The sequence below is a fragment of the Haematobia irritans genome, chromosome 4 (assembly GCF_050003625.1).
Source record: "Haematobia irritans isolate KBUSLIRL chromosome 4, ASM5000362v1, whole genome shotgun sequence".
Lineage (NCBI taxonomy): Eukaryota > Metazoa > Arthropoda > Insecta > Diptera > Muscidae > Haematobia > Haematobia irritans.
In genome coordinates, this window is record NC_134400.1 from 4,910,654 (window position 1) to 4,921,848 (window position 11,195).

Here is an 11,195-nt window from a genome sequence, read left to right on the forward strand (position 1 = left end):
ATATATAATTATGGACCGATGTGGACCAATTTGCATGGTAGTTAGAGATCATATGCTGAAACCATGTACCAAATTTCAGCTGGATCGTATGAAATTTGCTTCTCTTAGAGTCCCCGCAAACCAAATTTGGGGGTCCGTTTATATGGGGGCTATACGTAAAAGTGGACCGATATGGCCCATTTGCAATACCATCCGAACTACATCAATAACAACTACTTGTCCAAGTTTCAAGTCGATAGCTTCTTTCATTCGGAAGTTAGCGTGATTTAAACAGACGGACGCACATGCTCAGATCGACTCAGAATTTCACCACGACCCAGAATATATATACTTTATGGGGTCTTAGAGTAATATTTCGATGTGTTACAAACGGAATGACAAAGTTAATATACCCCCGTCCTATGGTGGAGGGTATAATAAAATGAATTCTTTTGTTTTGTTTTCAAAAATGTATGCTACTTCAATTTTATTCAATCTACTCCACTTTTTTCCAAAATCTAGTTCACTCAATTTTTCACTAGCGGCAGCACTGGTCAGTGTTAAAAGACTATGGATCGTGTGTAGATGGAAGTGAACATTTTTTGCCAGGTTTATTATCAATTTCAAAAGACGTGGCTTTGGAAGCATATTAATACAAAAATTTTCTGTGGCAGAATTGAAATGAAATACCCAGTGAATGGAAAATCTCAATAATACGATTGTATTTTATCATTTACAAAAAGAAAAAGTAACAAAATCGAAGATATTTAATGAAAAAGAAAAGGTGAAAGTGCAAACTTATACACCAACTAATAAAACAAGGTCCAATAAAAAATAATACAAATTAATAAGAAAAGATTATGAAAAAAAGAGTCGGTTTTACCTTTAGATCAAGAATTCTTCCTTGATTTTTTTTGCTACGAAAATTTTGATCGACATACATTTTTTATGAATTCTTGGCCAAAATAATGTTTTCGTCTTCTCCAAATTCAACTGGTGTGGGGCAAAGGCGAAAAAAGAAAAACTCAAAAACAAAAGTTAACAATGAGCGAGATCAACATACAAATTCTGCCAACGATGTCGTTGTAAACGAAAGACTTCAACCGGACAGAGAAAGCAACAAACACCATGATGACAACACACAGCCACCAGTCACAACAGCAACAATAGCAGCTCTCAATATTATTCAGACAAGCGCACATAGCTTATGCAATGGCAAGTTACTAACACCCATCATAGACTGTTGTCGTGATGCCAATTGTGTTTTAAATACGATAGATGTGACCAGTGAAGCCAAAACCAATGCCACGGAATTAAGCAGTTCTACATCGACTTCCAGTTCCAGGTCTTTGCATACACCCACTAATGATGATCGAGAAAGAAGTACAAGCAGAGAAAAGTCATCGGAGTCTAAGCAATTGGGAAATAAGAAGAACTCAGACACAAGCCACATAGCCCAGACGAAAATACCCTCCTTAGAAAATCCGCAGACTTCTTCGACATTAGACAATGAGGATCAAAGTTACATGCTCCAAATACACTTGGATCTTTTTGCCTGGGTTTTATTTATACTCGCTTTCGTAACACGTTTCTATAGACTCTCATATCCACGCAATGTGGTCTTTGATGAATTACATTATGGCAAATCTGTGGCCCACTATATGCGCAATCAATTCTTCTTCGATACTCATCCACCTTTGGGCAAACAACTTATAGCTGCTGTAGCCGATTCCGTAGGGTATGATGGTAACTATACAGCCTCCCACGTAGGCTCTCCATATGAGTCAACATTTCCAGTATTTTGGATGCGTTTAATACCGGCTCTTTGTGGAAGTTTACTTCCTAGTGCTGTTTATTCTCTACTAAAGGAGATGAGTATATCAAGGCGTAGTTCATTTTTAGGAGGTCTACTTGTTGTCTTTGACAATGCTCTTCTGATCCAGTCACGCCTCATATTAATGGAGTCAATGTTACTGCTGTTCTGCACGGCAGGCTTGTATTTTTTATTAAGGCTTCACAGGTCGAAATTTTTGCATATCTCTTGGTTTTTAAATGGATTTGCATCTGCAGCTCTCCTGACTTTTGCATTTAGTGTAAAATACGTTGGATTTTTTACCTATTTCTTGGCAATATATTTAATACTCAAATATCTCTGGGATCTTCTCTACGATGGCACAAAAACTGGTAAGTGTGGGACACAAAATGGGAAACGACATTTTTTCGAAAAACGTTTTATTGAAACAATGTTTAATAAGCCAGTGTAGCATACAAAGAGCCATGAGTTCCATCCCAGTTTCGGCTGAACACCAAAAGGGTTTCCGCGAATTAGCACACCTCTATAATGCAGGTGTCATTTGCGACTGTTAGAGGTAAAAAAATCGCCTTATTGTGTTACAATTGTCCTTAGAAGACATTTTTTTAGTATAATCGAGTTTAGAAAATAGAGGACAATGATTGATATTTCAGCAAATAGCTAATGTTTTCTCTTTTTCAGGAGACTTTTTTCTGTTTTCATTTATTTAATCAATCAACGCCGTTAGGAACACCATGTTTTTAATCAAAACAAAATTCAATAACAAAAATTACTTGAATTAACTAAATCTTTAATTAGCCAATTTTTAAGTAGTCTCGATGCTTGATATTATCACTTTCGTGATTGATTCAATTTCAATTTATTTCGTAATTGAAAGCAGAAACTCTTTTTAATATATTGACTTAATGAAACACCGAAATAATTTACTTTTTTTCAGTTTTCAATACAACACATTTATTGCAATTGTTTTTTTTTTTTTAACCATAGATCTTCACATAGTTCTTCAAACTATTGCACAGTTTATTTTATTTTCCGTCGTACCCATTTTCATATATCTTGGTGTATTTTACCTGCATTTGAATACACTCTATAAAGCTGGACCACACGATGTTGTATTGACAAGTGCTTTCCAGGCATCTCTCGAAGGTGGTCTAGCATCCATTACCCGTAATCAACCACTTAAAGTTGCACATGGTTCCCAAATAACATTAAGACATACACATGGACATATGTGTTGGTTACATTCCCATGCCCATGTTTATCCTATCAGATATCCGGATGGTAGAGGATCTTCTCATCAACAGCAAGTGACATGTTATCCCTTTAAAGATGTTAACAATTGGTGGATAGTAAAAAAACCAAAATACGATGACATAGTAGTTGGTGAGAATCCAGAATACATACGCGACGGGGACATCATCCAATTGGTACATGGCATAACAAGCAGAGCTTTAAATACCCATGATGTAGCCGCTCCTTTAACACCGAGTTGTCAAGAAGTTTCTTGTTATATTGATTATGGAATTAATATGAAAAGTGAACTTTTATGGAAAGTGGATATAATAAATAAGGAAAAGGTAGGTAACACAAATAAGAACATAAAATTTATCTTAATATTTTTTTTATTTCCATATTAGGAAGGTCCAATCTGGAAAACAATAAAATCGGAGGTTCGTTTTATACATGTCTCAACCGGAGCTGCCCTTAAATATTCAAATCGTATGTTACCTGAATGGGGCTTTCGTCAACATGAAATTGTCTCGGATAGGGAAACAGGTGGTAAAGATGTAATATGGAATGTGGAAGAACATCGATATACCAAGGGTAAGGAAACAAAAAATACACCGATAACTAGTGTCTATGAAGTAAGGACCCACAAAGAAATGAAGTAGTGTTCATGGGAAACTAAAACTATCAATTTGTTTAAAGACAGTCCATATTGTTATAAGCTGGTCAATGATAGAGGTATACGACCGAAGCCTCTAACACCCTTTCGTTAAAATTTTCATTGTAATAACTCGCACAAGAATTTTTATATTTTTGTTTTACATTTTTCTTCATCATTGATAGAGCGGCCTTCTTCCTTAACTCAATGATTTGGAACCTCTTTTTTTAAACCGTGTAGAATTAGGTTATAATGTGCTAATATGTTGGCGTAGTAAAGAGAGATTGAACTCGTACAAGTCTGACCTGCTAACCATGAAGTCATTCCAAAAACAAATATACGTATAGACGAAGTATCTTATTCGCCTCTGGCATTACTTCGGGTGCTATATTGTCCTCATTTCTTTATGAATCGGCTTTGATTCTGATCTTAAAATTGGCTAAAAATTTACTTTCATGTCTACCTAGACCATGACATGAAGTCTTCTTTTTTAACACTTCCCTAATGTACTGTAAACTACTATATTTCATAGCAATTCGTTTAACATTGAAAGAAATTTCCCAAATGTTCAGACATTATTTCATTTCTCTTAGCATTCCATATTTTCCTTTACTGTTATAGCAACATTTGAAAAACAATTCATCTCTTTACAGATTCAGACCGGACCGAACGCGAAAGAACCATGTTAAATGCCGAAATGATACCTACGGGGCCAACAAAACTATCATTCATGCAAAAATTCCTGGAGCTGCAATTCAAAATGTTTTCCATAAGCGGCCAAGTTCAAAGTCATATGTATAGTTCGAGTCCTTTGGATTGGCCGCTATTAACTCGAGGCATTGCATATTGGGTATCGTCTAATTCAAATGCCCAAATACATTTACTTGGCAACATATTGATCTGGTATACAAGCACCCTGTCTCTCCTTGTATACTTTGCTTTGTTCATTTTTTATTTACTACGACGTCGACGCCTCTGTTTTGATATTGACGAAAAGGAGTGGAAACGATTTTCAAATGTTGGCCATACGTTCTTTGTGGGTTATCTGTTACACTATATACCTTATTTTTTTACCGACAGTGATCTCTTTCTCCATCACTATATGCCAGCGTTTCTCTATAAAGTGCAATTATTTTCTTTTGTCATCGATCATATTGATTATTTAATTCGACGATTTTTTAGCTCACGCTTATGGTTGATTCGAGCTTATCGTTTGGCTATATTAACCTGGTTCCTAGCAGTTGTTGGAGTATACATATATTTCCTGCCCATTAGTTATGGAATGAAAAAATTAAACGTTCAAGATATTTTGAGTTTACGGTGGAAGGATACCTGGGACTTTGTTGTACATAGGTCTGTAGAGACACGTGCCGTTTCCTAATGTCCAAAGTAATATGCTCACTAAAAAGTTAGCCAAAATGTTTTCGATTAAAACATTAACTGTCTTTAGAGTTATAACGAGATTTTAATATATACAATATGATCGCCACAAAACTTAATTGAAGGAATTAATAGAACTAATGATGGAAATATTTATATTAAATCAATTATAATTTAATGTTTTAAATTTTAAATCTAGTTTTGTGATTAAAATTCTATTGAAACTGTTAGTTCCGTAAGCCAATCCAAATCCAATGTATGTATGTATATATATTTTAAGTATAGTAGAATTTGTTCATAGCTTTTTTAGAAATAAAAAAAATAACAAATTAAGATACGAAATTTCTATTTTTGTGGGGTTTAGTAACAATGAAATGTATACAAACACTCTTCTTGGCTTTTGTTTCAGCAGGTGGACTCTCTCTCCTTGTCCGCGATACGCAACGCCGCCAATGATACATTCATACCATTTTCAACAATCGTACATCCTATATAAGGAAGTAGTAAAAAACCTATTTAACCGAAGTTTTACAAATTTGATTCTGGGTGTAATCCCTATTGATACAAAAAAGGGAACAGAACAATTATTTATTAGCGTAGCGTTCACCAGATATTCCTGGGGTTTAAGGAATTGTCGAATTTATTGAAATGGCAACTAGAAGATTATTCCTTTAAACTTAAGAAACAAATCAATTTTAATTTATACCAATAATTTGGTTATTTAAATAACAGAAAAACTCTTTATTTGTCGATCAATATCAAAACTCAGAAATAGAAAGCATAACCCCTTTGGACATAACTTAATCCCATATCGGAATCTGGAGGAAAATCATTTGAAAGTTTCAGGTATTTTTGGGATGTCCAAAACGCAGAATTCTGTAAGGACAAAGCCGAATATAAATTGAAAGATTTCTTTGTTTTATTTTATAAAATTCATGCATATACCTCTTCAATTTCCTTTTCCAAGCCGGACATTCTGTAGTACACACATAAGGCATCGGGCCTATTCTGATTTTGCAAGAATGTAATCAGACCATTGAGTAGAGATTTATCCAAATTTAGACAGTAACATAGATCTAAATGTTTAAGCACCGGACAAAGATGCAACATATCAAGAATAGTTACTGCATGTAGTCTTTCCGAATGTCTGAGACATAGCAATTCTAAATGTGCAAAGCAACAGTTGCCATAGTCCTCCACCTCGAAATCATAATTACACAATGCTAAGATTCTCAAGTTTTCTGGTTTCAAACAGCGAAAATCGTTTTTCATCCATGTAGAGCTTACTGGCAAAAAATGAAAGTCCACAGCCAAACCTTGAATTTGGGTACCCTTCTCTCGTAGTATATGATAATATTCTTCAGTTTCGTAAATTCTATAGTCATATGTATCCACGTTTTCGATTTGTGATACATCGATTTCTTGATCTAATAAAACTTTTAGTTGCTTCAAATGTGGCAGTTGTAGAACATATTCTAAACCGGATTTTAATGTATTTAAATTCAATTTTAATACCTCCAACGAGGTACATTCTAAAATATCTGAAGTTAGCTTTAAATGACTGCATTCAAAAGTTCGTACATCCAGTACTTTAAGGTTTTTCACATTTAAGAGAATGTCTCTAAACGCATCATCTTCAATTTCGATCAGTTTTGTTTTCTCATCGTACAAATGTAGCTCTTCTAAATGACGAAAGTTTGACAAATGTCGCCCTGAAATTGGTACGGTGATTTTGAGGTATTTTAAATTAGGCACTAATCTAGTTAATGATTCCACATCGTCATCTTCCGGATAGCATTCTGTAATATCATCATTGAACCAACATCTCAACACTGACGGCAAGCTGGCGATACCGCATTCTTCCATTTCCTTGAGGAATACATTTAGACAATCGTCCACAATAAGCAATGTATTGAATTCTAAACGCATAGTCCGCAGGTAATAGCCAAATTCCTCATAGTTCTGTAATATTGTGGGCAAAACACTGTAATCCAAAATTCTAAGATGCGGTTGCCTTCTCCACAGATTCAAAATTACAGATTGAAAACGTCTGCAGCATTTGGAGATTTTGATTTGTGTAGGTAAATCTTTGATACATTCGAATATGTATTCCAGACAGTCATCGTTTAAATCTTCTATGGTAGTCGTAGTTATGGCATCTTTTTCTAAACGACAGTAGGCATTCAATATATGGTTTTCTAGATATGTAAACGGGATATACCTCTATTATCTTCTTCAAAGTGCGTCATGGTAATTGCATCCCAATCTATTGCGCCTATCGTTTCTATAATTTGTTTTTCGTTGAAGCACAAACAGCTGACATTGCTTTGGTTTGCCGTATGACCAAACTAATGTTCAGAGAGAATAAAAACACAAGAGGACGAAAATTTCTCTTCTACAAAAACAACAAATGTCAACCGTATAGATGTCGCACAATGCCTGCAGCGTGGTATTACCGACGTTGCGGTAGAAGCGCTGTTTTGATAAATTGTTTATAAAGGCGTCGGCAGTTATAATTTCAAATGGTCTGCCGAAAAAAATTAATAGAATGAAAAGAAATTAGGTTCTAAATCCTATTTTCCTTACATTTCGTAAAGCCGGCAGAGAACTAAACTGGGTGACGCCGACTCAAACTGTATGATATTTGAGAGAAGCGCCGACAAAAACTGCATGATTTAGAGAAAATTTCCTCATGACTGACGCAGTTTCGCTTCACGGTTTCGTCTTTTTATTCTCTCTGATATGTCAAAGATAATTGAGTATAACAAGATTGAGCATTGTGCTCTTATCAAGAGAAGACAAATGTCAAGGTGTAGAGGGCTATGAGAAAAAATTGTTTTATTTGCCATTTTTTCCAAAGCAGCTCTGCCCAAGAATAAATTTAAACGGCAATATTCACATAAAACCATAATGAATATTTGATTTAAAATACACATACGTTTTATTTTAATTTTCTACAATCGTTTTGGTACTGCTTTTGTGGGTTTTTATTCAGAAATTTATGAAAAACACAAATGTTATGATATTTTCCGACGCAAACGGCAGTACATTTGAGAGACACGTCGACGCAAACTTTATGATATTTTGTTGGCAGAGTCCTCTGGTGCTTCAGTTTTGCTATGACAAGACTGTATCTTCTTCTCAATTATCTTTGGATATGTTATTGGTGGTAGTTGCCAGGTTTTAGACTTTGTCAACATTCCCGCGCAGGATAAGGGCTTTCCCAATAAAAGATCTGTATGCACTAAGGCTATCACCCGGGATAAATCCCGTCCCGAAATCCCGGGGTTTTCGGGGCGGGATTAATCGCGAATCCCTGGATTTTTTATTTTGAACCCCGGGATTTTTCGGGATCCCGAAACATAATTCAAATTTGTTAAATTTGTGGCTTTATTAGCATTTTTTATTTATTTATTAATAAATTGGAGTCTTTATTCAGTTCAAACGGCTCTTAGATTTCAAACCTAACAAATACCCAAAATAATAAACATTTATGGAACACATTGAGTAAGAATTTGTTATAAATGAGGCATATTATAAAAAGGACTATTTCATCAAAAAGCGAAGTAAACAAAAAGGTCCTCAAGCAATGATAAAAGGTCCGTCAACAATATATGACAAGATCGCGTTTATCTTATAAAAATTTGGATGCCTTGATATTTTTAAGAAGTTACTTAAGGATTAACTCAAGTGTACGAAAATATACCTAATCTAATCAAAATCCATAATATGATTTGCTGAATTGATTGATTTTGAATTGAATTACTTTTTAATTTATTTTTATCACAATTTGAAATTGCTTTTTAAATTTACTCTTATATTCTTGTGTTAATAAAAGTAAATTAAACTAAGTTGGATTAATACAGAACAATTTTTTGCCGCTGTAGATTGTTATTACTTAAAAAATTTAAGAAATCCCGAAAATTTTGGGATCCCGAAAAAATCGATCCCGAATAACAGCCCTAGTATGCACCTCTTGTGAAATAACGCTAGTAAAAATCTATTTGTCTCCGACAAAATATGGTTTGTTTAGAGAGTGTATAGAAACAGTACACAATTTGTAAACCAGCAGTTCGCTATTAAAACTAGTTAATATTTATTATAAATTTTTACTTGACTTATTGGGCCTGCTGGAACAACACACTTCATCCGATCCGGTTGAAATTTGATACGTGATATCAGTATATTCCCTCTAGCTACCACACAAATAATGACCCATATAAACCTATATAGGTTAGGTTAGGTTAGGTTAAAGTGGCAGCCCGATTAAGATTCAGGCTCACTTAGACTATTCAGTCCATTGTGATACCACATTAACTAAAAGTACCTATTACATATGGGCACTTCTAGTTTTAACCGCTGAACCTTCTTGATTATTTTTCTTTGTTGAACCAACCAGATTGTTCCAAAAACAGTAGCAGACTGCTTAAGTTAACGTTTTCCAGATCCGCCAGTAATCTGAAGCTATATGCTCCTAAAAGTTGCTTGCGCTTTACACAAAATGCAGGACACTCACACAAGAGGTGTTTAATTGATTCTTTTTCCTCTGCATCATGACAGCTCATACAATAGTCATTATACTTCGCGCCAATAGTTTTTGCAAAATCGCCTATCAGGCAGCGACCCGTTATAGCAGATATCAGGAGTGATATCTGACGTCTCGAGAACATTAGCATATCTAGTGTGCGGTTTAAGTTGAAATGGGGCCATATTTGCTTGGTGTCGTTACAACCCTTACAATTCTCCCATCGAACATTTGCCATCATAACAGCCTTCTCACGCAGCATGAGCTTGCAGGTAGCTAGGGGCATACCAACAAATTCTAGTTCCCCTGGAATATGTAAGGTAGTCCCTAGCCTTGCCAACTCATCCGCTTCGCAGTTCCCCGGTATGTTCCTATGGCCAGGCACCCATATTAGGTGAATATTGTACTGCTCAGCCATCTCATTGAGAGATTTGCGGCAGTCGATGGCCGTTTTCGAGTTGAGGAACACAGAGTCCAAGGATTTTATTGCAGGTTGACTGTCTGAGTATATATTAATGCCCACATTTTTTGGAACATTACTTCTCAGCCAATTCGCCACCTCTCTTATTGCTAATATTTCAGCCTGAAAAACACTACAGTGATTAGGTAATCTTTTCGCTATTCGAAGTTCCAGATCATTAGAATATACTCCGAACCCCACTTGTCCATCCAATTTGGAGCCATCAGTGTAGAAATCTATATATTCTTTATTCCCCGGGGTCTGTGTGCACCACGCCTCACTGTTGGGGATTAGAGTCTCAAACTTTTTGTCGAAAAGTGGACTCGCCAAAGTGTAATCCACTACGTTAGGCACATCTGGCATTGTTTTGAGGACAGAACTGTGACCGTAACCTTTTTCCGACCACAGCGATAGTTCGCGCAACCGCACAGCCGTTGTTGCAGCTGACTGTTTGGCCAAAATGTCTAAAGGCAATAGATGCAGCACGACATTAAGGGAATTTGTTCCTGTCTTGCTGAATGCGCCTGAAATACACAAACACGCCATACGCTGAACTTTATCTAAACAAGTCGGTTTCTGAAGTGCCGGCCACCAGACTACAACACCATATAGCATTATAGGTCTAACCACTGCCGTGTATAGCCAATGCACAATTTTTGGTTTCAGTCCCCACTTTTTTCCTATTGCCTTTTTGCACGAGTACAAAGCTACAGTTGCCTTTCTCGCCCTTTCTTCAATATTAAGCTTAAAGTTCAGCGTCCTGTCCAAAATAACGCCAAGGTATTTTGCACATTCACCAAAGGGAATTTCAATACCCCCTAAGGAAATAGGCCTAACCGTGGGAGTTTTGCGATCGTTGCAGTACATGACTAATTCTGTCTTTGCAGGATTTACCCCAAGACCATTGTCTTTCGCCCATTTCTCAGTCATCCGGAGGGCCCTCTGAATAATATCTCTGATTGTGGATGGGAATTTTCCCCTGACTGCCAGAGCCACATCATCTGCGTATGCCACCACTTTTATCCTTTCTTTTTCTAGAGTAACCAGAAGGCTATTTATAGCAACATTCCAAAGAAGAGGTGATAGGACTCCTCCTTGGGGAGTGCCTCTGTTCACATACCTTTGTATGTTTGCTTGTCCTAGTGTGGCTGAA

General features: G+C 36.0%; 2 protein-coding genes across 2 annotated transcripts; one reads left to right on the forward strand and one right to left on the reverse strand.

Annotated features, from left to right (window-relative positions):
• The first annotated feature begins 540 nt into the window (after nt 1-540).
• rt (Protein O-mannosyltransferase rt) lies at nt 541-5,390 on the forward strand. The gene is made up of 4 exons (XM_075307750.1): nt 541-2,163; nt 2,780-3,369; nt 3,430-3,616; nt 4,331-5,390. Exons 1-4 carry the CDS (start codon nt 948-950, stop codon nt 5,056-5,058), a joined length of 2,721 nt encoding a protein of 906 aa, XP_075163865.1. The 5' UTR covers nt 541-947; the 3' UTR covers nt 5,059-5,390.
• Nucleotides 5,391-5,750: 360 nt separating this feature from the next.
• Nucleotides 5,751-7,430, reverse strand: LOC142236521 (uncharacterized). The gene is made up of 3 exons (XM_075307751.1): nt 7,279-7,430; nt 6,003-7,222; nt 5,751-5,933 (listed from the first exon to the last, which is right to left on the reverse strand). Exons 1-3 carry the CDS (start codon nt 7,304-7,306, stop codon nt 5,823-5,825), a joined length of 1,359 nt encoding a protein of 452 aa, XP_075163866.1. The 5' UTR covers nt 7,307-7,430; the 3' UTR covers nt 5,751-5,822.
• Between the last annotated feature and the right edge of the window lie 3,765 nt (nt 7,431-11,195).

Bases quoted from the DNA above. Each gene is read 5' to 3' on its own strand.
- LOC142236521 (XM_075307751.1), bottom strand. From the start codon at position 7,306: ATGACGCACTTTGAAGAAGATAATAGAG. The intron at 7,223-7,278 runs GTATATCCCGTT...ACTGTCGTTTAG, and splicing joins CTTTGAAGAAGATAATAGAG to AAAAAGATGCCATAACTACG. The intron at 5,934-6,002 runs GTATATGCATGA...TTGTCCTTACAG, and splicing joins TGGAAAAGGAAATTGAAGAG to AATTCTGCGTTTTGGACATC.
- rt (XM_075307750.1), top strand. From the start codon at position 948: ATGTTTTCGTCTTCTCCAAATTCAACTGGTGTGGGGCAAAGGCGAAAA. The intron at 2,164-2,779 runs GTAAGTGTGGGA...TTTTAACCATAG, and splicing joins CTACGATGGCACAAAAACTG to ATCTTCACATAGTTCTTCAA. The intron at 3,370-3,429 runs GTAGGTAACACA...TTTCCATATTAG, and splicing joins ATATAATAAATAAGGAAAAG to GAAGGTCCAATCTGGAAAAC.